This window comes from Nomascus leucogenys, chromosome 8 (genome assembly GCF_006542625.1).
Source record: "Nomascus leucogenys isolate Asia chromosome 8, Asia_NLE_v1, whole genome shotgun sequence".
In the NCBI taxonomy this organism is placed as follows: domain Eukaryota; kingdom Metazoa; phylum Chordata; class Mammalia; order Primates; family Hylobatidae; genus Nomascus; species Nomascus leucogenys.
The window spans coordinates 109495573-109523242 of NC_044388.1; the positions used below are offsets into that span (position 1 = coordinate 109495573).

The window sequence follows — 27670 nt, forward strand, 5'->3', positions numbered from 1 at the left end:
AAAGGGGCCACGCGCCATCCCCAGCCTCCCGACCCGTCCGCTCGAAGCCACGCCCGCCGCGCTCGGCGCCACGCCTCTCACGCTGGAGACCCCGCCCACCGCATGCAGGCCCTTCAGCCCCTCCCGGCCCGGCGGAACGCGTCCCTTTTAAGGGGGCAGGGGCCTGGGGGTCTGGGGCCAGCGCGCAGGAGGGACGCCTGGGTGCCTCGAGGGCGCCGTTCGGACGGGGAGGGTCCCGCGGGTCCCACTGACCCACGCGGGGTGGGGCCAGGGGTGGACGCTCGCTCGTACGCGGTCGCTACTGAACATGCTTGGGCCAGGGTCCGATCGCAGGCGCCCCACGCAGGGGGAGCGAGGCCCAGGGTCCCCTGGAGAGCCCATGGAGAAGTACAAGGTGCCGAGTGTTCCCTGCGGGGAGGCGGGGGCTCCGTGGGGTAACGGTCGCAACCCTGGAGCTGCGGCCGGCGGTTCCGACCGAGGGCGGCGAGGGGCCCGCGCCCTGGCCAGTGTCGGCCTCCAGCTCTTAGGTTGATCCCAGGGGGCCTCCAACGGTGACCTCCTGAGTGCCCTTTGCCACTCAGTTTCCCCCTTTGTGAATTGACTAAGGATTCTCCAGCCCTGGCTGAGTATTTGAGGGCGTGGGGCAGCTCCTCTGTTCTTCGTGCCTGGGGTCTGTGCGCTTGGGTCCACCGAGGCAGGACCCCGGGAACATCCCGAGTACATAATTGGGAGCCCCCAGTCCCCTAAAAACACCCCTGCAGCGTGGGTCTGTGAAAATGTTTGAGGCCTAAAAAATTCACAACACAAAAGGAAAGCTGCAAAATAAAAGTAAATGTTTAAGTAAATGCTTCTACACATGATATGTATACTTTATTAAATGTTAGATTCAGCATTTGTGAAAAATGCATTCGCTTGGAAACGGTTCGCGGGTTAGATTTTTGTCACTTTGGAAGAATTGTCTTTGTGTGAGAGGACTATAGGGCGTTGCCAGCGGTGAAGCAGATGAGCTTCTGGTGGCCAGATAATTTTTAAAGTAAAGTTACTTATCAGAGAAAAAAAAATAGACGTTTCAGGAATATACCTGCTTTTGGAAAAAAAACAGACTTGATCCGAGGTATAGCTCCATTTTACTGTTTAATTTGCTGCCTAAGCTTGAACGCTCTCACACCAGCTCTGCCCTCAGCCCCCAGTGGCTTAGAACAGCAGTCCCTGGCCAGGCTCAGTGGCTCACACCTGTAATACCAACACTTTGGGAGACCAAGGTGGGCGGATCACCTGAGGTCGGGAGTTCGAGACCAGCCTGACCAAAATGGAGAAACTCTGTCTCTACTAAAAATACAAAATTAGCCAGGCGTGATAGCACATGCCTGTAATCCCAGCTACTCGGGAGGCTGAGGCTGGAGAATTGCTTGAACCCAGGAGGCAGAGGTTGTGGTGAGCCGAGATAGCGCCATTGGACTGCAGCCTGGGCAACAAGAGCAAAACTCTGTCTCAGAAAGAAAAAAAAAAATAGCAGTCCCCAACCTTTTTGGCACGAAGGACCAGTTTTGTGGAAGACAATTTTTCCACAGATGGAGGCGGGAGGATGGTTTTGGGATGATTCAATCACATTACACTTAGTGTGCGGTTCATTTCTATTATTATGTTGTAATATATAATGAAATACTTACACAACTCACCATAATGTAGAATCAGTGGGAGCCCTGGGCTTGTTTTCTTGCAACTAGACCATCCTCTCGGGATGATGGGAGACAGTGATGGATCATCAGGCATTTGATTCTCATAAGGAGCATGCAACCTGGATCCCTCACATGCACTGTTCACAATAGGGTTCACACTCCTATGAGAATCTAATGCTGCTGCTGAGCTGACAGGAGGTGGAGCTTGGGTGGTAATGCGAGCCATGGCGAGCGGCTGTAAATACAGATGAAGCTTTGCTCCATTGCCTGCTGCTCACCTCCTGCTGTGCAGCCTGGTTCCTAACAGGCCACGGACTAGGTTGGGGACCCCTGGCTTAGAATATCCAGCATCATGAGCAGGCTGCTCACAAGCCTGGATTACAGACTCCTAAGACTTTTATGGGCTCCGAGAGTCCCTAGGCTCAGGCTTCCATCCTCATATCTCCTCCTCTGGGTCATACCCTCCCTCCCCCATCCTCTGATGAACGTCAGCCTCCAGCAATCCCCTGCCCAGTCCCCTGCCCCATAGCACTTGGTCTCTGCACAGAGTTCTGGCTTGGTGGCCATCTCTCTGCAGATTTGGCTCAAATCACAGGCTCTAAGATCAGACCCCCAGAGTTACCCCAGGCAGTGTCCTGCTTTCTAATGACATAGCCTCAGGCAAGGACCTAGCTCCTTGTGCCTCAGTTTTCCTACCAATGTAAACACAGAGGTAGCAATGGTGTCAACTGCATAGGGTGGCTGTGAAGTGCTTGGCACCATGCCAGGCACACAATGGCTTCCTGATTGTACCAGTGATAAGACTGGTTACTTTCTTGTTGGAAACGAGTTTGGAGGCGGATGCTGGAAGTTGAGGTCATAGGGGTCTACAGAGAGTGAATAAGCCCTTTTTCTCTGGGAGGTTCTTGCACTTGAGTGCCCAGCTGGTCCTCATTGCAGATTGAGGGAGCAATACAGGGTTGTAGAAGAGCTCCGGAATCGGCCCCAGATAGGTGAGATCGGGGTTCCGCCACTGAAAGCCCTCTTGCCCCTCCTTGGGACGTTTCCTCTATTGCAAGATGGGGTGGAGCCACTTGCTCCGCCAGCCTGACAGGGGAGTTAGCAGGGACAGAAAAGGAGTTGGAGCTGGGCTTTTGGAAAGGGAAAAGTTGTGTGCATTTCCTGAAAGCTTCTCTCTTCCTTGCTGGTAGGTTTTGTACCAGCTGAATCCTGGGGCCTTGGGGGTGAACCTGGTGGTGGAGGAAATGGAAACCAAAGTCAAGCATGTGATAAAGCAGGTAAGAGGCCAAGCCTGTGCATCCCACGCCAGGTGGTTCTGTGACTGTGATTTTCCCCAATACAAGTTCTTCCCATGTTGGAGAAGCTTCCTGATGCGGCAGCTGGATTCCTCGCTGCTGGCACTCGGGGAGACAAATCTTGCTGGGGTAGACGTGGGGGTGCGTGAAGCTCTGTCACTTTGATGGGGAAGCAATGCTAATTTTTACTCCAACACCACCACCTCCTACCATTTACACATCACGTGCTGTATGCCAGGCACCGACTCACTTCATCTCCCATCAACCCTGTAAATCAGAAACAATGACCCTGTTTATAGCCAAAGACAGTGAGGCTCAATGCAGCGACAGACTAGCCAAGGTCACACAATTTCCAAGAGGATTTGAATTCAGGCCACCTCACTGGGGGACACCGTGCTACCCAGTCCTAGGTCACCAGTTTTACCAAAAGGGAGCCAGGCCAAGAGAGGGTGGGGCCTGGCTCAAGGTCACACAGGGCTAAGGTCACACACCAGGCCCTGAGCCCTTCCACCGCACTCCTCACCAGGGCTAGCAGGACACGGGGAGGTGTAGGCCTGCAGGAGGACAGCCCTTTGTGTGTCCGAGACAGGGAGGTCCAGATCAACAGAGGGACTAGGGTGAGAGAGCTGCGCAAGCGTCTTTGGCACGCCCTCCTCTCTGTGGTGGTGGCAGGGACCCAGCAGGTTCAGGGCTGGCCATGCAGTGGGAGGAGCCTTGTCAGCAGCCGCTACTGGGCCAGGCCTAAGTCTGTGCAGCTCCACAGTCTCACCCTGAGTGGCTGGGCCTGGAGTCCTTGCCCCTGCCCTGCTCCCTTCCTGGCTGGCTGTGGGGTTGGCCCCCTTGTCTCACAAGCCACTGGGGCAGTGTGGCTGACTGCCCTCTGAGCAAAAAAAGAGCAATCTGCCTCTCTTTTTTTTTTTTTTGAGATGGAGTCTCGCTCTGTCGCCAAGGCTAGAGTGCAGTGGCGTGATCTCGGCTCACTGCAACCTCTGCCTCCTGAGTTCAAGCAATTTTCCTGCCTCAGCCTCCCAAGTAGCTGGGACTATAGGCACACGCTGCCACGCCTGGCTAATTTTTTGCATTTTAGTAGAGACAGGGTTTCACCGTGTTGCCCAGGCTGGTCTCGAACTCCTGGAACTCCTGAGCTCAGGCAATCAGCCCGCCTCAGCCTCCCAAAGTGCTGGGATTATAGGCATGAGCCACTGCGCCCGGCCTGAGGAGCTTTTAAAAATGTCAGCCATGACTAGGCATGGTGGCTCATCCCTGTAATCCCAGCACTTTGGGAGGCCGAGGCAGGCAGATCCCTTGAGGTCAGAAGTTCGAGAGCAGCCTGGCCAACATGGTGAAACCCCATCTCTACTGAAAATACAAAAATTAGCCGAGCATGGTGGTGGGTGCCTATAGTCCCGGCTACTTGGGAGGCTGACGAGGGAGAATCGCTTGAACCCGGGAGGCGGAGGTTGCAGTGAGTCGAGATTGCACCACTGCACTCCAGCCTGGGTGACAGAGCGAGACTCTGTCTAAATTAATTAATTAATTAATTTAATTAAAAATAAAAATATCACCCAATTATCTCTAAATAAAAATTGAGGAAGGAGAGTGTAGGTAGGAGTTTATGGGTTCTTCCAGTCTTGTTTCCTAAGCGTTTGTAAACTTTTTTGGATTCAGGAGAATGGTATTGTTAAAGTTGATAGCATGCTTTTTGTATTGCAAACATAGTTTCATGTCATTCCCACAGCCTCCTCCTCTCTTCGTTCTGGCAACTGTGTGGCCTCCCGTCTTGCTTGATGTATTGTAACTAACCCAAGCCATCTCTATCACACGGGCTGAGCATTGAGCTTGTTCTCAATTTTTCACTTTGTGTAAAACAGCTCTGATAAAGATGCTTATAGCATTATGGGTTTGTTTTGTTTAGCATCCATGATTTCCTTAGGAAAAATTCCTAGGAGTGAGATTTCTGGGTCATACGATGTAACTTTTTCTTTTTCTTTTTTTTTTTTTTTTGAGATGGAGTTTTGCTCTTGTTGCCCAGGCTGGAGTACAGTGATGCGATCTCGGCTCACTGTAACCTCTGCCTCCCGGATTCAAGCGATTCTCCTGCCTCAGCCTTCCTGAGTGCCTGGGATTACAGGCACGTGCCACCACGTCCAGCTAATTTTGTATTTTTAGTAGACAGGGTTTCTCCACCAACATGGAGAGGATGGTCAGCCTGGTCTCAAACTCCCGACCTCAGATGATCCGCCTGCCTCGGCCTCCCAGTGTTGGGATTACAGGCGTGAGCCACCGCACCCAGCTGCTTTTTTTTTTTTTTTTTTTTTTGAGACAGAGTTTCGCTCTTTTTGCCCAGGCTGGAGGGCAATGGCGCGATCTCGGCGCACTGCAACCCCCTTCTCCCAGGTTCAAGTGATTCTCCTGCCTCAGCCTCTGAAGTAGCTGGGATTACAGGCATGTGCCACCACACCCGGCTAATTTTGTATTTTTAGTAGAGATAGGGTTTCTCCATATTGGTCAGGCTAGTCTCGAACTCCCAACCTCAGGTGATCCGCCTGCTTTGGCCTCCCTAAGTGCTGGGATATCAGGCGTGAGCCACTGTGCCCGACCATGATGTAACATTTTCAAGTCTTTCCATATGTTTTGGCCAACTTCACCTCCTCATATGCCCCCTGGGACAGGAGGAAAGGAAGACAGGAAGGCTCACTCAGTGTCTTTGCCCTGGATTCCACGGGACAGTGCCACTGGCATCTCAGGTCTCTCCATAGATCTGGGAACAATTCACTAACTTTACATGATGGTCTGCAATCACCCCATTATAAGAGGACTTCATTCATAAGTGTTTTGAGCAAAATTCTGGGTGAGGATCTGGTATTAGAGCCAGTGGTAGTATACACCTAGGGCCTGTGCCACCAAGCGTGCTGCAGACTCAAAGCTCCGTGCTGCCCTTGCCACCACCCTTCCCTTTCCATGCCCTCCCCACCTCCACCTGGAGAGGGCACAGGAAAGAGAGAAGAGCACTGCACATTCCATGCATGGAGACAACCTTCCCCATGTGGGTAAGGAATGAAGTGGTGAGATTGATGCTTTCCCAACCAGAACAAGATGTTCCTGTTTAAAGATGGTCTGAAAATGGATCCTTTACTGATTTCTTGGAGCGTATATTATGCTGTCCTAAACTTATCTTTGCAACAGGAGCAAAGATGTTCTCATTGCTCTAAGTATTTTTAGATCTCTGCCTTAGGAATATTTTCCGTTTGTGCCATATGGTGGGGGCAGGAATGGTGGGAGCCTGTCACTCCTGCTAAATAATGATGATGGTGGTGACGATGGAGGTGGCAATGATGGTGGTAGTGGTGGTGATGGTGGTGGCAGTGATGATGGTGATGATGATGGTGATGATAATGGTGATGGTGATGATGGTGGTGATGGTGGTCGTGATGATGGTAATGGTGGTCATGATGATGGTGTGATGATGGTGATGGTGGTCATGGTGATTATGGTCATGGTGATGGTGGTGGTGGTGTGATGGTGATGGTAGCAGTGGTGATGGTGGTGATGGTGATGATAATAGTGGTGATGGTGACAGTGGTGTTGATGGTGTGATGGTGGTAATGATGATGGTAATGATGGTGATGATGGTGGTGATGATGGTGATGATGGTGATGGTGGTGTTGATGGTGTGACGGTGGTGATGGTGTGATGATGATAGTGGTGGTGGCGTGATGGTGATGGTGGTAATGATGGTGATGATGTTGGTGATGGTGATGATGATGGGGATAATAGTGGTGATGGTGACAGTGGTGTTGATGGTGTGATGGTGGTAATGATAGTGGTGGTGGTGGTGATGGTGTGATGATGATGAAGGTGGTGATGATGGTAATGATTTTGATGGTGATGATTGTGTGATGATGGTGATGATGGTGATGATGGTGATTTTGGTAATGATGGTGGTGATGGTGATGATGGTGGTGATGGTGATGTTAGTGGTGATGGTGATCGTGGTGGTGATGGAGTGATGGTGGTAATGGTGGTGGTGTGATGATGATGATGGTGGTGGTGATGGTGATGATGGTAATGATGGTGATGATGGTGGTGATGGTGACAGTGGTGGTGATGGGTGCGATGGTGGTAGTGGTGGTGGTGTGATGATAGTAATGATGGTGATGATAGTTTTGATGGTGGTGGTGATGGAATGATGGTGGTAATGGTGGTGTGATGATGATGATGGTGGTGATGGTGATGGCAGTGATGATGGTGGTAATGATGATAGTAATGATGGTGATGATAGTGGTGATGGTGACGGTGGAGGTGATGGAGTGATGGTGGTAACGGTGGTGGTGATGATGATGGTGATGATGGTAATGGTGGTGATGGCAGTGATGATGGTAATGATGGTGATGACAGTGGTGATGGTGATGGTGATGGTGATGATGGTAATGATGGTGATGATGGCAGTGATGGTGATAGTGGTGATGAAGGTGATAATGATATTAATGATGGTGATGATAGTGGTGATGGTGGTGGTGATGGAGTGATGGTAATGGTGGTGTGAAGATGGTGGTGATGGTGATGATGGTAATGATGGTGATGATAGTGGTGATGGTGACGGTGGAGGTGATGGAGTGATGATGGTAATGGTGGTGGTGTGATGGTGGTGATGATGGTGATGATGGTAATGATGGTGGTGTTGGTGGTGATGGTAATGATGGTGATGACAGTGGTGATGGTGATGGTAATGATGGTGATGACAGTGGTGATGGTGATGGTAATGATGGTGATGACAGTGGTGATGGTGATGGTAATGATGGTAATGATGGTGATGATGACAGTGATGGTGATAGTGGTGATGAAGGTGGTAATGATGATGTTAATGATGGTGATGATAGTGGTGATGGTGGTGGTGATGGAGTGATGGTGGTAATGGTGGTGGTGTGATGATGGTGGTGATGGTGATGATGGTAATGATGGTGATGATAGTGGTGATGGTGACGGTGGAGGTGATGGAGTGATGGTGGTAACGGTGGTGGTGTGATGATGGTGATGATGGTGATGATGATGATGGTAATGATGGTGATGATGGCAGTGATGGTGATGGTGGTGATGAAGGTGGTAATGATGATGTTAATGATGGTGATGATAGTGGTGATGGAGTGATGGTGGTAATGGTAGTGGTGGTGGTCTGATGACAGTGATGATGGCAGTGATGGTGATGATGGTGATGGTGATGATGGTGACAGTGATGGTGGTGATGGTTGTGGTTGTGGTAATGATGGTGATGGTTGTGGTGGAGGTGGTGGTTGTGGAGATGATGGTAATGGTCGTGGTGGTGGTGGTGATGGTGGTGATAATGGAGATGATTTGCTACATGTTTATTAAGTCATGCTCTTGTGCCCTTGCAGGTGGAATGCATGGATGACCATGACGCCAGTCAGGCCCTGGAGGAGGTAACTCTCAGGGTGGTTTTTCCTCTGGAAGAGCTCAATGGAGCATACACAGACTGTGTTCTGTACCTTCTTGTTGAGTGCCTGGGTGAAGAGAGGGCTGGAGGGAGGGATAGAGCATCAGCACCAGTTTTGCCTCAGCTGTGAAGCCAGCAGCCCCAGGTCATGAAGGGAGTCCATGCTCCAAACACTCACTGCTAAATGCAGGTGCTGACAACTTAGAACATATGTTCCCAGAGAACATAAAGTTTAAATATTGGGCTGGGCACGGTGGCTCACATTTGTAATCCCAACACTTTGGGAGGCCGAGGCGGGTGGATCACTTGAGGTCAGGAGTTCAAGACGAGCCTAGCCAACATGGGGAAACCCCGTCTCAACTAAAAATACAAAAAAAATTAGCTGGGCATGGTGGTGGGCGCCTGTAATCCCAGCTACTTCGAAAGGTTGAGGCAGGAGAATCGCATGAACCTGGGAGGCAGAGGTTGCAATGAGCCGAGATTGCACCATTGCATTCCACCCTGGGTGACAGAGCAAAACTTTGTCTCAAAAATAAATAAATATTGGCCGGGTCCCTAGGTTAATCTACCAATAACTATTTTTTAAATATTTTTTCTTCAATATAAAATTATTAATTACAGCAGAAAATTTTAAAAATACAGAATTGGGTTTTCTTTTGTTTTTACTTTTTTTTTCTTTAATAGCAATGGGATCTCACCATTTTGCCCAGGCTAGTCTTGAACTTCTGGGCTCAAGCAATCCTCCCACCTCGGCCTCCAAAGTGCTGGGGTACAGGCATGTACCACCACGCCCATACCAGAATTGTTTAACAAAGCAAATATAAATTACCCTTAATTCTACCATTCAGAGCTGCCCAGCAGTAACATACTCATTTACAATAATAGTGATAACAGCTGCACTTCGGTTTGATTGGCAAAGCCTCCAAGTAGCCTTTCTTTGTGTTTCTTGAATTTGCCACGAGCTTGAGGGTGTCCCCTCCTATCTCATGGTCACTTGTTTGTCTTCTGGAATTGCTGGCTCTGGAGCTTGGCCAGCAAACATTATTGGGTGTATAATGTGACCGAAGTACAGTGGTGGGCCCAGGCTACTTGGTAACAAATGGGAAGAAAGAGCACGGGGGCCTGCCCAGAGCTGCACGCCGCCATGGCTTTTCACGTTGCCGATTCCCATCCACAGCCCACTAGGCCACCTGCTTTCACACCCAACCTTCCACCACAAGCAGTTGTCTGTCTGGCTCCATGTCTCTAAGGCAGCCCTGTCTGCTCCTGTTTGGGCATGTTTCAAAGCACTTTCCGCCAGGGCAGGGGCACTGGGGCCTCTCCGTGTGCCCACCTCCCAGTGTCTGCACCACCTCCTCCAGCCAGCCCTGGCTGTGGCTGATCTCCACCTTCCTGGCACTGCCTGCCACAGCTCACTCACCCCCCATGGTATCCCTGTGAGGCAGATTCCACCAGGACCCCCATTTTCAGATGACAATATGGGGCCCAGTCATCCAGCACAGCCAGCTCATGCTGGAGACAGGACCCACATCAGACTGCCTGGCTCCTAACCACCGTGCAGCCTCCCTGAGCCTGCTCCCCGGCCCAGCTCAGAGCCCGAGGCTTGCATGTTCGTTGGGATGTGTGACAGAGAAGCCTGAGCTGAGAAAGGCGTGGAGAGGCGGTGACTTCTCTGTTTCCTCTGCTCTATCCTGGCAGCTGATGCCACTGCTGAAGCTGCGGCACGCCCACATCTCTGTGTACCAGGAGCTGTTCATCACGTGGAATGGGGAGGTGGGTCAGAGCTGACACCTACAGGCTCAGCCACCACGCAGTGGGCTGCAGGACCACGCAGACTGAGCCCAGAGCACGCCCACCCTTCACTGTCAGAATAGCTCACGTGGCAATGTCAGTGACTCTAAACGTGGCCACCCCTGACCTAACACTCACTGGGGCCAGGTACCATGCTGGGGGTTTCCATGCATAGTCTCATAGGAGCCCCAACAACCTCATCATCAGGAGATTTTTTTTTTTTTTTTTGGACAAAGTCACACTCTTGTCCCCCAGGCTGGAGTGTAATGGCACGATCTCAGCTCACTGCAACCTCTGCCTCCCGGGTTCAAGCGATTTTCTTGCCTCAGCCTCCTGAGTAGCTGGGATTACACAGGCGCGTGCCATGACACCCGGCTAATTTTTGTATTTTTAGTAGAGACGGGGTTTCACCATGTTGGCCAGGCTGGTGTCGAACTCCTGACCTTAAGTGATCCGCCTGCCTCGGCCTCCCAAAGTGCTGGGATTAGAGGCATGGGCCACTACGCCTGGCCAGGAGGGGTTCTTAACCCATTTGACAGAAGAAGAAACAGAGGCTAACAGAAACAAGCTGCTCCAGGTTATCCAGCTAGTACATGGCCAAGCCGGAGGGCCAGGCCAGATGGGCCTGACTCCCGGGCTCTGCACGCAGCCACCGAGCTTGTCCTGGTAAGCCTGTGCCTCTGATGACAGAGTTTTTACTTTCATGGAAGGAGCTAGTTGACCCCCTCTCCACAGCCACCCGACGCCAGTGCCGTCCTGGGCCTGTGCGCCCCTTACTCCTGCAGCCCCTGTGCAGCTTACTGACCAGCACCACATCTGTCATCACGTGCCAGGAGGGCTGCAGGGCAGGAAGTACTGTCCCTGTGCTCCTGATGGGGCCTAGGGCTTCGGTTCAGGAGCTCTCCAAGGCCACGCAGCTAGTAAACAGCTGACTGGGGACGGAGACTCATGTCCAGCAGCCGGGTCCTTCAGGCTGGATGACTTCTTTTTACAAGGAGCCAGGAGCTTTCCGGTCACTTCCAATGGGACTGAGGTGGACAGCGGGAGGCTGGGCAGGCACAAGGGGTGCTGGAGGTAAAGAGAGGCCGAGAAGCCTTCTGCCGGGCACCAGCCTGCATGAGATGTCCACACTGGCGTTCCCACGTGGGGCCAACAGTCCCAGGTCTGAGCAGGAAAGGCCCCTCACACACTCCCTCTGCTCCAGCTGGGTCTTGACGAGGTGACCTCACTGCATGCACTCCCAAAGATTTTCTGAGCACCCCCTAATGCTCTCAAGGAGGGTGCAGAGAAGCCAAGAGGACATTTCCCTATGGGAGGGAGCACAGAATTGGGAGCCCTGACCTGGTGGTCTGCTGGGGCTCTGGCCAGGGCAGGCTCCTCGGAGGAAATGGGTCTGGGCTGAGCCCTGAAGGGTGGGTAGTTATCCCTATGAAGGGGGTGGGGAGTGGTCTAGGCAGAGGGGTCCACGTGTGCAGTGGCCACGGGACAAGTGCAGCTTTTGGGAAAGTCCAAGTAGCTTGGTGTGGATGGAGTGTGGAGTGGAGGTGGGGCCTGGTAATGGGGAGAGGAGAGAGAGGAAGCTGAAGGTGGGGCAGGAGGGGCTTGCAGCCCCCTCCAGCGGGCAGTGCTCCCACGGCCACTGCAAATGGCAGCTGAGCTGAGGGAGGCCCTGGAGCAGGCGAGCCTGCAGAAGCACTGGGGCCTGGACGTCCTCTGGCTAAGAGCCTCCTGTCCCAGCAGATCTCTTCTCTGTACCTCTGCCTGGTGATGGAGTTCAATGAGCTCAGCTTCCAGGAGGTCATTGAGGATAAGAGGAAGGCAAAGGAAATCATTGACTCTGAGGTAAGATCCTCTGGGGCACCGGGCCTGGGGGCCACCTAGACCTGTGACACAGGCCCTGCAGTGTGGGGCAAAGTGACAGCGGGAGGGCAGGCACCATGGAGTCCAGCCTTGTTTTTTTCTTAAACATATGCCTTGAGGCATTGCACCCTAGGATGTGTGCAGATCTTAAGTGCACAGTTTGATGCACTCACACAACTTCCACCCAGATCAAGACAGAAGGCGTTCCTAACCCTAGAAAGTTCCTAGTCGGTGACCATGATTCCAGATTGTTCTGCCGGTCCCTGAAGTTCCTGTAAATGGACTCCTCCGGCATGCTGCCGCTCCTGTCTGGCCTCCTTCCCTCAGCCTGCTGTTGTGAGCCCCGCGGTGCTGCTGCATGCACCAGCAAATCATGTGTTCATTGCTTGCTGCCACTCTGCTTCCTGACTGCGCTGCAGGCTGTTTACCTAGTCTCATTTGGGCTGCTTCCAGTTTGGGGCTATTGTGAATAAGGCTGCTATGAGCATTGCTGGAAGGCACTCACTTTTATGGGATGAATACATAGGAGTAGAATTATTGGGTTGTAGAGTACGTGTGTGTAGCTTCAGTAGATGCTCCAAACACCTTTCCAACGTGGTTTGGTTGGCCCCATGTTTACTCTCACAAGTTGTGAGCATTCCCAGTCCACATGGAGGCCAGCACTTCATTGTGTCAGTCTTGTTGTTGTCGTTGTTGTTGTTGAGATGGAGTCTCACTCTGTCGCCCAGGCTGGAGTGCAATGGCACAATCTTGGCTCACTGCAACCTTCGCCTCCTGGTTCAAGCGATTCTCCTGCCTCAGCCTCCCGAGTAGCTGGGACTACAGGTGCCCACCACCACACCCAGCTAATTTTTGTATTATTAATACAGACAAGGTTTTGCTATGTTGCCCAGGCTGGTCTCGAACTCCTGACCTCAAGTGATCCACCCACCTTGGCCTCTCAAACTGCTGGGATTACAGGCGTGAGCTGCCATGCCTGGCCAGTTCACTTTCTTTTTTTTGAGATGGAGTCTCGCTGTGTCACCCAGGCACCCAGGCTGGAGTGCAGTGGCGCGATCTTGGCTCACTGCAAGCTCCGCCTCCCGGAGTCACGCCATTCTCCTGCCTCAGCCTCTCCGAGTAGCTGGGACTACAGGCGCCCACCACCACGCCCGGCTAAATTTTTGTATTTTTAGTAGAGACGGGGTTTCACCGTGGTCTCGATCTCCTGACCTCGTGATCCGCCCGCCTCGGCCTCCCAAAGTGCTGGGATTACAAGCGTGAGCCACTGCGCCCGGCTAGTTCACTTTCTTAATGATGTCTTTTGATGATAGAAAGTCCTAACTGTAGTGGAGTTCGCTTTCCCAATGCTGACTCTTATGGTGAGTGCCTTTGGAGTTTAAGAAGCATTTCCTGCTCCAAGGTCATGAAGATACTCTCCTCTGTCTTCTGGAAGCTTGGTTGTTTTTGCCTTCACATTTAGATCTTTCATCTACCCCAGATGAATGCTACCTGCTTTTACCCTGAGAACTGTGTTTGGCGGGACCATGTCCCCCTGAGGGGCTCTTCGGGGCACACAGCTCTTCTCCTACCATGGGCCTCAGAGGCAGGCCCGGAGTGGGTTTCAGACTTTGTGAGAGAAGCCCTTCAAAACACGAACTGTTCACAGAAACCCAGTAAGTGCAGCAGACCTACTCTAACTGGGGGCAGTGGGAGGCGCCCACGTCCTGCCTCCTCAGCCCCTCTCTGACACCCCAGGGTGGCCCTGAATCCAGGGGCCCTAGGAGCCCAGCTTCAGAATCACCGCCCTGAGTACTCGATGGAGCTTGTCTCTGATGCGGAACACTCCCAGCATTCTCTCTCAGGGCTCTTTTCATTAGAATGACCTAGAGGATTGAGCTCTTGTAGGCACTGAAGGCTTCCACTCCTCCCATACCCGCAAGGCCAATCTGCCTCCAGCTCCTGGCAAGCGTGGGGCAGCGCGGGCCACAGAGTGGGGTGCAGGGATGGGGCCCCTGCAGCACCCAGGGTCTCTGGTATGGAGATAGCAGTGTGGAGTCTGGAAACTCAGAGTCCTTCTGGCTGCCGCCGCGGCTTTACCATCTGGAGAGCTACCACACTGAAGCCTCCTCCACCCTGAGCGCTTGGCTGGCTTCAGGCCTGTCTCAAGATGCAAGGAGAGGATACACCACCATCCTGCTGGCTGCTCTGAGTGTCACCCCCCTGAAAGCAGCACAGGGCGCCCCTTCCATCCTGGCACCCCCTACTTCTCCCCCAGTGGATGCAGAATGTGCTGGGCCAGGTGCTGGACGCGCTGGAATACCTGCACCATTTGGACATCATCCACAGGTGAGTGGGGCCCCTGACCTCCACAGACTGGCTGGCTGCTTTGGGAGAAAAGGCACTGAGGCCACTCGGGTGCCAGTGTGCGTAGGCAGGATCTGGGGAGAAAGGTGCACCGGGCCAGTGCAGCCAGGGTAGGATGGGGACCTTCCAGAGCTCCTTTGGGCTCAAAAGAGGCTCTTCCAAGTGGTCTTAAGCCATGTGCACACGCATAGCTGCATGGGGTGTGCACTAGCCAGGCGGGCGGCTCTAGAGTTCCTGGAAAGGAAGGCGGCAACAGCCCTGCCAGCAAGAGAGACCGGGTTGCCTGTCGGGGGCCAGTGTGGGCTGAGTGGGCCCTGCTGAGCCTTTGACCCCCCAGTGGCACAACTTTCAGGCTGGAGAATCCATGGTCTGAAGGGGCTGGGAGACGGCTCCAATTCTCAACACCAATATCTTATTTAAAGAGGAAGAGGGAAACTATGCAGCTGGGCGTGGTGGTGCACACCTGTGGTCCCAGCAACATGGAGGCTGAGATGGGAGGATTGCTTGAAGCCAGGAGCTTGAGGCTGCAGTGAGCTATGATCGTGCCACTGCACTTCAGCCTGGGCAACCCTGACTTAAAACACACACACACACACACACACACACACCACACACACACACACCACGCAGACCATATGTACAAAGGGAATGCTCACATTCCACATTCAGTGTTAATGTCACTAGACATCGCACAATGGCCAAAAATCAATCCCCAGGCAAATGCATAGCTGAGATACCTAAGGAGTGAACATGTCAACCAAGGGACCTCTTCGGAGTGTTGGGTGTGTTCCTACTTGTGGTTGAGGATTTTTCCCCCGATTTAAAATTGAGTATATTTCTGTACATAGGAAACAACCGCTTAAAAAGTAGGCTGAGATGGGGCATTTTGTGGAGGAGAGGAGGGTGTGGGCTGCTGCTGCAGAACCAGGTGGGGCAGGGAGCAGAGAGTCAGGCTCAGCACACACGCTGGTCCCACCTGGGGTTGGGGGTGGTGGCTGCCCAGGTGGCCCCTTGGCACCCAGAGGCAAACCCACCTCTTGGTTTCAGGAATCTCAAACCCTCCAACATCATCCTTGTCAGCAGTGACCACTGCAAACTGCAGGACCTGAGCTCCAACGTGCTAATGACAAACAAAGCCAAATGGAATATTCGTGCGGAGGAAGGTGGCAGGGGCTCCCCCAGGTCGTGGGAGAGGGGGTCGGCACCTAGAATCCAGATGGTGGTGGCCACTCTGGGTGCTGGAGTGAGGCAACATCAAACAGCTGTTTGCTCAGAAGGTCCCCACAAAGCCCTGGCCTTGTGTAAACTCCAAAGAGACCTCCTTTGGGTTGTAACTGAGCAGGCATGCCACCACCAGGGGCAGAGGCAGGGCCCCACAGACACCCGATATTTGAGAGAAACAAAGTCATGGTTGTTTGTGGTACCCCAGAAAATGTTGCCTCTCATGGAGGGAAAAGAAAGCTTCAGAAGGAAGGAAATGAAAATGCCCAGGACGGAGGATCTGTGGGTGCCAGGCACTGGCTGCGTGTAGATCACTGAGTCCTAAAACAACCCACGAGATGAAGGGGTGGGTGGCAAGGGGAGACGAGTTCTCGTTCCTTTGAAAAGATGGCCAGAGAAAGGGGGCTGGAGAGAGCAGCCACAGAGGAGGAGTCCAGAGTCCCAGGGTGGCAGTTGCTGGTTGCACTGGTTGCACTCTGTCCTTTTTTTTTTTTTTTTTTTGAGACGGAGTCTCGCTCTGTCGCCCAGGCTGGAATGCAGTGGCGAGATCTCATCTCATTGCAAGCTCCGCCTCCTGGGTTCATGCCATTCTCCTGCCTCAGCCTCCTGAGTAGCTGGGACTACAGGTGCTTGCCACTCCGCCCAGCGAATTTTTTCTATTTTTTTTAGTAGAGACCGGGTTTCACCGTGGTCTCGATCTCCTGACCTCGTGATTTGCCCGCCTGGGCCTCCCAAGGTGATGGGATTACAGGCATGAGCCACCGCGCCCGGCCGCACTCAGTCCTTGGTAGACAGAAGATGAATGAGTAGATGGGTGGGTGTGTGGTTTGGTGGGTGGTAGGATGGATAGGTGGGTGGGTGGTGGATGATGGTGGGATGGATGGATGGATAGGTGGGTGGATGGATGGATGAATAGGTGGGTGGGTGGGTGAGTGGATGGATGGATGGATGGATGGATGAGTGGATGGATGGATGGATGGGTGGATGGATGGATTGATGGATGGATGGATGGATGGATGGGTGGGTGAGTGGATGGGTGAGTAGGTGAGTGGATGAGTGGATGGATGGATGGATGATGGAGGAGTGGATGGATGGATGGATAGGAGGGTGGGTGAGTGGATGGGTGGGTGGGCAGGTGGGTGGGTGAGTGGGTGGATGGATGGATAGGTGGGTGGGTCAGTGGATTAATGGATGGATGGATAGATGGGTGGGTGAGTGATGGGTGGGTAGGTGAGTAGATGGATGGATGGGTGGATGGGTGTGTGGTTGCATGGGTGGGTGTATGGGCAGATGGGTGAGTGCATGGGTTGTGGATGGATGGGTGGGTGGGTAGATGGATGGGTGGGTGCGAGTGTGGATGGATGTGTGGGTGGGTGGGCATATGGATGGATGGGTGGGTGTGTGGATGGATGGGTGGGTGAGTGGATGGATTGAGTTGATGAGTGGATGGATGGATGGATGGATGGATGGATGGATGGATGGATGGAAGGATGGATGGGAGGGTAGGTAAGTGGATGGGTGGGCGGGCAAGTGGGTGGATGAGTGGATGGATAGGTGGGTGGGTCAGTGGATGGATAGGTGGGTGGGTGGGTTGGTGGGTCAGTGGATATATGGATGATAGATGGGTAGGTGAGTAGATGGATGGATGGGTGGATGAGTGTGTGGTTGGAGGGATGGGTGTGTGGGTGGATGGGTGAGTGCACGGGTTGTGGACGGATGTTGGGTGGGTAGATGGATGGGTGGGTGGGTGCATGTGTGGATGGATGTGTGGGTGGGTGGGTGTATGGATGAATGGATGGATGGGTGGGTGTGTGGGTAGATGAGTGGGTGTGTGGATGGATGGGTGGGTGGGTGAGTGAGTGAATGAGTGGGTAGGTGGGTGAGTGGATGGATGGATAGATGGATGGATGGAGGGATGGGGTGTGTGTGGATGGATGAGTGGACAGACAAGCAGATGGTTGGTTGCATTGGAGGTGTAGATGGCACGCGTCCTTGGAGTCCAGCCCTTTACTGTTGGGCTGGGGAATGGAGGTCCAGAGAAGGAGGGGCTGCCTGAAGCCAACCAGGGACTGATGGACTCAGAGGAGTCTGCTCTTTTGCCTCCCTGTCTGGGGTTCCAGTTGAGAAAGTAGGGCAGAGCAACTGTAACTTTGCCCCCAAGGTCCTGACATTTAGAAGGGGCAAGAAGTTTAGAGGCGTGCACAGTTTCTTGGCACGTGCCTCTTCCAACTCCTTCTACAGCCATTTCAGGCACACAGACATACCACCTATACAGGCCAGCCTGGTGGGCACCCGCCAAGATGGACAGCTTCAGTGGCTCCAGATCAATGCAAAGCTCCCGCCGATGGGGGCCTCTTCCTCCCCACAGTTAATATTCTCCACCTCTTCTGAGAAGAGGACCTGCAGGGCTTGTGTTTCAAGCTGCTTGCGAGGGGCCACCAAAGGGGATACAGTGCTGGGCAGGGTGACTCTGTCAAGCCCCTGCCCCCAGGGAGCAAAGGACTCAGGGATCCCACCTTGCTCTTACCAACAGACCCCTTTCATAAGTCCTGGATGGCCCCTGAAGCCCTCAACTTCTCCTTCAGCCAGAAATCAGACATCTGGTCCCTGGGCTGCATCATTCTGGACATGACCAGCTGCTCCTTCATGGATGTGAGCCGCCCTCCCTCCCCCACACCCCACATGCTGCTCCCCATGCGCCCAGGCCTGGGGAGAAGGCTTGGCCTCACCCTGCCTCCCCTCTGCATCCCTTCCCCTGGCTCTCTGCAGGCTGCACGGAGCCCCCTCCTCCACCTGTGAGGGGCTTGCCCTCCTCAGAACCCCTCAGCTTGCAGCACCTGCTGGGCTCTAGCAGGATAATGACAGCACTGGTAATATTCAGACCATCCCACGCAACCCTCGCAGCAGCCCTCCAGGTGGTGTCACTGACTCTTGATGGAGAAAAGCCAAGTTCAGGTGCCCTTGTGAGCATGAAGGCTGCACGGAGTTGCAAGCAACGGGAACCCAGCGTGGGCCTGAACACACCCGGCTGCCTCATGCACAAGCCCCAGGCTGGTGTGGAGGCGCCTTCTCTCCTCCTGCACATCCTTAGCATGCAGCTCTTTCTCTCATCCCTGCTGGGGCCCCTGCACCATGGCCACAGCCTGTGGGCAGAAAGGAGGGGAGTTAGAAGGCCCCACTGGCCCTACGAGCACTCCAAGTTCACTCTGGCTGCAGGGAGGCAGGGAAGTCCAGCCTGTCGCTTCCTATCCTCCATATGCAGAAGAGAAAAGTGGGGAAGGCCTGCCATGCCCAAAACAAGGAAGCTCCCCTTCTCTGCAGCACCACCTGCAGGCACCGTGGTCCCCAGAAAGGACAGACACCTGGTTGGACCCAGGTTCCCCATGGTCTCCCAGACCCCCAGACTCCACCTCTGAGAAGCACGATGCCACTCCCTTCCTCTGAAAGACTCCCAGGGAAATGAGAACCTTCCCACTTTGGAGGCTGTGTGACATCCTGGAAATAGCCTGAGCGCCAGCCCCAGCCCAGGCAGCGTGACCCTGGGCACGCTCACACTCTGTGACATGGGCATGCTGTCTTACTGGCTGGGTCTAGATCAGAGGGCTTTCTTGGCAGGACTCCACCCCAGGAGACAACCTGCTGGCTTCTCTGAAACTCCATTTCTTCTTATGGAAGAGCTTGGGGCCCCTGGGGTCTCTGGCATTTTTGTAGGCAGTGGCCACACCTGGCTCTCCCTGGTCTCCTCCTGGATTTCTTGGTCCCTGGTTGCCCCCTGCCCATGCTGGGACCTAGTTTCCATTTACTTAAGGGAATACACAGAGCTGTCCTCTCTCCGTGCAGGGCACAGAAGCCATGCATCTGCGGAAGTCCCTCTGCCAGAGCCCGGGCAGCCTGAAGGCCGTCCTGAAGACAATGGAGGAGAAGCAGATCCCAGATGTGGAAACCTTCGGGAATCTTCTGCCTTTGATGCTCCAGATCGACCCCTCAGATCGAATAACGATAAAGTGAGCTCAGGGTTGGGGTTTATTTTAACCTATGGATTTATCTTTCAACATCTCTCCACCCTAATACAAGCACAGCTAGTTGGCTTTGTAACACCTCAAAGAACTCCATCACAGATGCCCTGATTATCCCTGCACAGCTGGGCTTTTCCCAGTTCTGGCTCTCCCAAACCATGCTGCAGTGAGTAATCCCAAATGTACAGTGGAGTGAGCAGACTGACCCCCAGGAGGCACAGGAGGCGTAGCCCCCAGGACCCACGACACTTTTAGGGTTCCAGAAAAAGTTTTCATTCTACATTTAAAAAAAAATTCCTGAAGACAATGGTCACCTTTAAATTTTTCATTCTAACTTATTTTAAAATCAGAAGACAAAAGTAAATACATAACACTGGCCGGGGCGCTGGCTCACGCCTATAATCCCAGCACTTTGGGAGGCCGAGGCGGGCAGATCACTTGAGCTCAGGAGTTCGAGTCTAGCCTGGGTAACGTGGCAAAACCCCTGTCTCTACTAAAAATACAAAAAATTAGCTGGGTGTAGTGCTGCATGCCTGTGTTCCCAGCTACTGGGGAGGCTGAGGCAGGAGGATCGCTCGAGCCCAGGAGGCAGAGGTTGCAGTGAGCCGAGATCTCGCCACTGCACTCCAGCCTGGGTGACAGAGTGAGACCCTGTCTCAAAAACAAAACAAAAACATATAACAAAGACTCCAGGCCAGGCACGGTGGCTCACACCTGTAATCCCAGCAGTTTGGGAGACCGAGGTAGGTGGATCACTTGAGGTCAGGTGTTCGAGACCAGTGTGGCCAACAGAGCGAAACCCCGTCTCTACTAAAAATAGAAAAAAAATTAACCAGGCATGGTGGGGCGCGCCTGTAGTCCCAGCTATTCAGGAGGCTGAGACAGGAGAATTGCTGGAACCCAGGAGGCGGAGGTTGCAGTGAGCCGAGATCGTGCCACTGCACTCCAGCCTAGGTGACAAGAGTGAAACTCCATCTAAAAAAAAAAACCAAACCAAACCAAACAAAAAACCAAACATATAGCAAGGAATCCAGCCTGGATCATATTCATCTTTATACCAATGCAGTTGTAAAATCTAGGTTTTCATGTTTCCATGGAGGCAGGGGACCACAAGGGCAAAAGTGCCAGGGCCCCGGACTGTCCCCCAGCTCTATGAGCTGAGGCCCTGCCTCCATGGAGTATGTCCCTGGGTGTGGAATTGCTGGGGTGCTTGCTGGACACACTGGGGACACTATGAGAGACCCTGCCAAATGGATCCCAAAACAGGGAGGTCAGTGTCCAGCGTCCGCACCAATGGGCAGCCTGGAGCCAGAGGCAGAGGGAGAGCCCCACAGGGAGGCGGCAGGGGGCGCTGCTGGGTTACTCAGCCCTCTCTGCTCCTCTGCTAGGGACGTGGTGCACATCACCTTCGTGAGAGGCTCCTTCAAGTCCTCGTGCGTCTCTCTGACCCTGCACCGGCAGATGGTGCCTGCGTCCATCATCGACATGCTGTTAGAAGGCAACGTGGCCAGCATTTTAGGTGATGCTGGGGACACAAAGGGGGAGCGTGCCCTGAAGCTCCTGTCCATGGCCTTGGCATCCTATTGTTTAGTTCCAGAGGGTTCATTATTTATGCCCCTGGCCTCGCTCCACGTGCACGACCAGTGGGTAGGAACAATTTCCCTCCATCCATCCCTACACACTGCCCAGGACACCGCTCTGCTCAAATATCCTCCATAGCTCCCAACTACCTATAACCCAAAGTTCCTCTCCATAGCCTGGCCCCCACCTGTTTTCCCTCCGCTCCTGCTACACAAATCCTCCATGCAGCTCAATGGCCTAGTCACTGCCCACGCCTCCCACAACCCTCTGCTTTTGCTTCCACAGCCTGGGTGGCACACAATGGTCCTAGGGCATCTTCCTCCCACAGCACCACTTCCTGCGTGCCTCCTATGTGCCCAGGATGAGCGGAAGTGCGCGCCACCATCTGTGTGCTCCAAGACAGACACTTGGGTTCTGTTAAGGAAAAGTCGCTTGGTCTCAGTGGCCTCATCTGTAAAGTGGGGATGGTAACAGCCCCTCCCTCTCATCCTGAACCTGTGGATCTGAGGGGATGCACACACAGTAGCCAGCCCAGAGTGGTGCCCAGAGACAGGGCCCCGAGGCCTCAGAAAGATCCCTCCCCTGCCTTCCTGTCTCTGCAGAGGTCATGCAGAAATTCTCTGGCTGGCCCGAAGTCCAGCTCAGGGCCATGAAGAGGCTTCTGAAAATGCCTGCAGATCAGCTAGGTAGGCCCCACCCTGCGCCCCTTTCGAGCTGCTCCCCTAGGGGCAGAAGCTATGGTCCGGCCTGTGGGGAGCTGAGGCTGGCCCTCACCCTAGGCTCTCCTCGCCAGTGCTTTAGTGCAGCGTGGAGGCATGCATGTGTCCCCAGAAGAGTCCCGTGTCTCTGCTATCTGCCTGGCGAAGACAACAGAGAAGGGGAATGGGTGGCGTGGCAGCCCTCACATGATTTTAATGGAGCCACAGTCATACCATCTACCCCACTGTCCCTATGAGGGGTATCTGAGTTGTTTCTCAGTTTCCACTATTATGAATGATACTAGAACGGACACCCTGGTGTGTATGTATCTGTGGGCTTGTTTCTGTAGCACAGATTCCTAGATGTTCAAGGGTGTGAATACTTTAAATTTTCAGATACAACTTGCCCACCTATTAAGAATGCATGGCCTGGCGCAGTAGCTCACGCCTGTAATCCCAGCACCTCGAGAAGCCAAGGCGGGAGGACTGCTTGAGCCCAGGGGTTTGAAGCCAGCCTGGGCAACAAAGGGAAAGCCCATTTCTACAAAAAATAAAAAATTAGCCAGATGTGGTGACACATGTCTGTTATCCTAGCTGCTCAGGAGGCTGAGGCAGGAGGATTGCTTGCGCCCAGGGAATGGAGGCTATAGTGAGCTATGCTTGCGCCACCGCACTCCAGCCCAGAAGACCCTGTGTCAGAAAACAAAACCAAACCCAAAAAGATTGTTGCTGCTCATTCATGGAGAGTGTTGGGAAAAGCAGTGTTTTTTTTTTTTTTTTTTTTTTTTTTTTGAGACAGGGTCTCACTCTGTCCCCCAGGATGGAGTACAGTGGTGCGATCTTGGCTTACTGCAACCTCCGCCTCCTGGGTTCAAGTGATTCTCCTGCCTCAGCCTCCCAAGTAGCTGGGACTACAGGTGTGTGCCACCACACTCAGCTAATTTTTCGTATTTTTAGTAGAGAGGGGGTTTCACCATGTTGGCCAGGCTGGTCTCAAACGCCTGATCTCAAGTGATCTGCCTGTCTTGGCCTTCCAAAGTGTTGGGATTACAGGTGTGACACGCCGTGCTCGGCCAATTTTTAAAACATTTGTGCCAAAACATGCTTTCATAAAATCTTTCTATTCAACCTTTTTCACCTGCCTGAACATTACCTTCACACATCCATCCATCCATCCATCCATCCATCCATCCATCCGTCCGTCCGTCCGTCCATCCATCCATCAGACCTGGATTAGGAATCCACTGAGGTTTGTTGCAGTGGCTCGGGCCTCAGAGGTGACAAGGCCCAGCCCTGGCCTTCGAGTAGGTGGCAGAGGCCTCATATGGGCCTAATTTGCCATTCCCTCCCTCCCCTCCTCCTCTTCTACCCCTTTTGTAGCTCAGCTGTGACCAGGACAGAGTCCCTGGGAAGAGAGATTTTGCCTCCCTAGGGAAACTAGGGAAGCTGTTGGGCCCCATCCCAAAGGGTAGGTCTTTTCCACCACCCGGAGCCACACCTTCCTCCATGCCTTGCTTAGAAATGGGCTTGCAGCCGAGCACGGTGGCTCATGCCTGTAATCCCAGCACTCTGGGAGGCCGAGGTGGGCGGATCACTTGAGATCAGGAGTTCAAGACCAGCCTGGCCAAACATGGTGAAACCCTGTCTCTACTAAAAATACAAAAATTAGCCGGACGTGGTGGCGCTTGCCTGTAATCTCAGCTACTCAGGAGGCTGAGGCAGGAGAATCGCTTGAACCCAGGAGGCAGAGGTTGCAGTGAGCTGAGATGATGCCACTGCACAACAGCCTAGGCGACAGAGTGAGACTGTCTCCAAAAAAAAAAGGGGGGGGGGTCTTGCTTCGCTCTACACTCCAGGTGCCAGGACTTCATCCTTGTTGCTCTCATGAGCCTAGAGTGGAGGGATGGCTGCCTGGCCACTGCCCCTCACCCAGTCCCCAGCCCACAACAGTTCCTGGCACAGTGGCAGGGTGGATGGAGCCCACCCACCCACGTCCACCCTCAGGGCAGTTGCAGCCAAGGGATCTGGAGTAGACTGGCTGGGTTCAAACTGCTGACCCCAGGTTCCTCATCTGCATAAGGAGGGCAGTCCCGGGAGGGGCCACTTCACAGGGCTGTGGGCAGCACAGAGCAGGACGCCTGTGGCAGACACGGCATGCACTCCACGGACCTAGCGCTAATCCTCATTGTCCTTCCCCCTTCTATTCACCCATATAGGGCCCTGCAGGCTCCTACCAGCCTCTGGGGGCCCTGGTCGGGTCTATATGCCCCCGATCTGGCCCAAAATGAGTCTCCCCATGCCGCCCACCCTGCCAGGTCTGCCGTGGCCCCCAGAGCTGGTGGAGGTGGTGGTTACAACCATGCAGCTGCATGACAGGGTCCTCGATGTCCAGCTGTGCGCCTGCTCCCTGCTGCTGCACCTTCTGGGCCAAGGTGGGTGCCAAACCAGGCCAGGTGGGGTCGGGGAGGCTGTGCGCTGCTTCCTGCATCTGTGCCTCCTGGGCCAAAGTGGGCACCAGGCCGGGTGGGTTAGGGGAAGCCATGCCCTGCTCCCTGCTGCTGCACCTTCTAGGCCAAGGTGGATGCCAGGGCCAGGCCAGGTGGGGGGGACAGTCCTGGTGGCCTAGCTCCGCCCCTGCCACCTGGTTGGCATCTGACCTTCTGGACAGTCCATGCCGTCCTGTGCCCATCAGATCCCATCCTGAATGGCAGAGAGGGCACAGGCCAGGAGCTTGGAGATGCGGATCCCACCCAGGCCTGCCTTTTGCCTGCTCCGTGTCCCTGGACAACTTCCTGCTGCTCCCGCCAGTTTCCCAGCTATGAATCGAGGAGCTGGACACGAGGTCCTCTGGAGTGACCCTCAGGGAGGATGGGTTGTGTCCTCTGAAGAGGGCTGGTAGGAGGGGAGTGCTGAGTTCATTTCACTGTCCTGATGGAAGAGGCTGGAGCTGAGAGCCTGAGCCTCCTATGAGAGACATGGTTGTTAAAAAAGTTGAATTAGCTTTGATGATTTTTTTTAAACAAAAAGTATTGTTACCTTTCTAGTTTTTTTTTGAGATGGAGTTTTGCTCGTCACCCAGGCCGGAGTGCAGTGGTGCGCTCTCGGCTCACTGCAACCTCTACCTCCTGGGTTCAAGCGATTCTCCTGCCTCAGCCTCCTGAGTATCTGGGACTACAGCCACCCGCCACCACGCCCAGCTAATTTTTGTATTTTTAGTAGAGACGGGTTTCACCATGTTAGTCAGGCTGGTCTTGAACTCCTGACATCATGATCCGCCTGCCTCAGCCTCCCAAAGTGCTGGGATTACAGGCATGAGCCACTGCGCCCGGCCACATTTCTAGTTTCACTGTTGAAGTTTGGAGTTCCATGCAATGTTGAAATTGTGCTCAGTGCTGCCTGGCTGGCTCCCAGGGACCAGGATGCATGGCCTGGCCAGGCAGGGCTCCCCTCCAGTCCTTCACTCCATTAGGCCACAGGGATTCATGGAGGCCTGCTCTAGGTCAGGAGAACAAGGCAGACCTTGGTTTCCTTCATGCAAAGTGGAGATGCCATCTCCCAGACTGTGAGCCTTGTGTGTCTGGCCCCATGCCGGAGCTGTGGGGCTAACCCCAGGCGTTTTCCTCTGGCCCGAGCAGTGCTGGTGCACCACCCAGAAGCCAAGGCTCCCTGCAACCAAGCCATCACCTCCACCCTGCTGAGTGCTCTTCGGAGCCACCCCGAGGAGGAGCCACTTCTTGTCATGGTCTACAGCCTGCTAGCCATCACCACAACTCAGGGTGTGTCTGCCAGCCACCTCCTGCCCCACCCACACTCCAGGACAGCCCTTCCCAGGGGTCTTGGGAAAGGTTGGTTTGGGGTATAGGTGGGTTGGACAGGACAGTGCTGGGCCTCCTCCTGAAATGCACAGCGGCGTTTGGCCGTCTTCATTCGGCCACCCCAAATGCTGGTCGCGTCCTTTTCCATCTTGATGACAAGCTTCCACTCTTGAAGTCACTGGTTCCCTCTACAGACATGCCAGGCGCAGCTGTGGGCTTCACACCAATGACATCTATTTCCCACACTTCCTGCCCCTTCTGGGAGGCTGGGGGGCAAATGCCCTGTGTGTCTCCATTCCATAGGGCCCAGTGGGCTTCCAAAGCCACCAGCCAGGACTGTGGGAAGTAGAGGGCCATACAGAGCGCTCACACCTTCACCCACAAATCGGGTCGGCACTGTTCTCCCCAACAGGAAGCTGGGCCTCAAGAGAGCCTAAGGACAGTTGCCAGAAGTCCCATGCAGCCAGGGTCAGGGCTGGGGGCTGAGGTGTGCAGCACCCTCTTTACTGTACAGACTGGATAACTGATCATACATGACTGATCTCACTTTGGGGAGTGAAAGGAGGCACTAGGAATAGATGTCAACTGGAACCATCAGGCAAAACGGATGTCAGTTCATCCTACGGGGATAGGGCCCCATCATGGTTCCATCCTGGAAGGCACACGCTGGCTCTGTGAGCCCAGGAGGCAGGGCCAAGCCCCCTGGATGGGAAGCTACAGAGGTCAGACCCAGCCTGGTAGTGGGATGGCAGCTATTGGGACTGGTGGCCCACGAGATGGACAGACTCCTCTGGGGCCAGTCCCATGTTCTCCTGTTCAGGGCTCCGTTGAGTGCACACGACTTGGCCCAGAGCAGGCACCTAGGATGGCAGGTCAAATGGGATTGCAGTGCTCAAGGACAACAGAGGCAGGAAGGCTTCCTGGAGGGAGGGGCCCTGGGGCCCTCATTCTGGCCCACCCACAGAGTCAGAGTCACTGTCAGAGGAGCTGCAGAACGCCGGGCTGCTGGAGCACATCCTGGAGCACCTCAACAGCTCCCTCAAAAGCAGGGACGTCTGTGCCAGCGGCCTGGGCCTGCTCTGGGCCCTCCTGCTGGACGGTGAGGGGCCCTCCTCCTGCTGTCCCACCGAGGCTGGCAGCCCTCCCCCAGCCACTCCCTAACTGCCCCTGAGAGCCTTCGAGGACCTCCATGTCCCGTCCCTGAAACACGACAGCCATAGTCTGGGAAAGGCTCTTCTGAGAGCTTTGAACTCCAACAGAAGAAAGTCAAGGAGCAGAGAGAGAAAGGGTGGGGGAGGAAAGGCCTTCTGGCAGAGGCCGGGCTTCAGGACTTCCTGCCCAGTGGGCACACCCCTCAGTTTTAAATGCCTCCCGCCCAGGGAAATGTCCTGGGATTTTCCAGGCAGTCCTGGTTCCAGAGGGCAGCAGTGGTGCTGGATGCCCTATTTCGATTTTTGATTCACAATAGGGGCCCCCCCAGCCTGTGCTGCTTCCCCTCCTCTAGACCCATTTTGGCACTCCAGCGCCCCAGGAAAAAGAGAGCTCCAAACCATGGAAAGCCCGGGAAACCCGGGAACCCTGCCAGCACCCAAAGTGTGGGATTCTCCAAGCCTCTCCTGGGCTAACCCTCCCCCTGTCTCTGAGGACAGTTGACCTTTCCCACCCCATTTCTGCTGTTGTCCTTAGCTGGAGGAAGGTAGCAGATGGGGGATGGGAAGGCCCCCCTGCACACACCCAAGGTCTGGGTGTCCCCTTCCATCCCTGTCCTGGTTCCAGGTATCATTGTGAACAAGGCCCCCTTGGAGAAGGTCCCAGACCTCATCAGCCAGGTGTTGGCCACCTACCCTGCAGATGGGGATATGGTGGAAGCCAGCTGCGGAGTCTTCTGGCTGCTGTCCCTGCTGGGTGAGCTGGGT

General features: G+C 54.2%; 1 protein-coding gene across 2 annotated transcripts in view; it reads left to right on the top strand.

Annotated features, from left to right (window-relative positions):
• Positions 1-193: 193 nt before the first annotated feature.
• The window catches only part of STKLD1 (serine/threonine kinase like domain containing 1), a 29725-nt gene continuing 2248 nt past the window's right edge, over positions 194-27670 (top strand). Inside the window, exons 1-15 of one of the 2 annotated variants that reach the window (XM_030818113.1) lie at positions 194-394; positions 2870-2956; positions 8368-8412; positions 10125-10199; positions 11958-12059; positions 14335-14405; positions 15471-15586; positions 18178-18296; positions 19485-19648; positions 21049-21179; positions 21844-21927; positions 24255-24371; positions 25575-25715; positions 26719-26853; positions 27531-27659. In XM_030818113.1, the coding sequence (XP_030673973.1) occupies positions 308-394; positions 2870-2956; positions 8368-8412; positions 10125-10199; positions 11958-12059; positions 14335-14405; positions 15471-15586; positions 18178-18296; positions 19485-19648; positions 21049-21179; positions 21844-21927; positions 24255-24371; positions 25575-25715; positions 26719-26853; positions 27531-27659 (1603 nt within the window). In that variant the 5' untranslated portion in view covers positions 194-307. Of the gene's footprint in view, positions 395-2869; positions 2957-8367; positions 8413-10124; positions 10200-11957; positions 12060-13355; positions 14406-15470; positions 15587-18177; positions 18297-19484; positions 19968-21048; positions 21180-21843; positions 21928-24254; positions 24372-25574; positions 25716-26718; positions 26854-27530; positions 27660-27670 lie in introns of those variants that run through there. The other variant, XR_004031468.1, reaches the window with a different exon arrangement.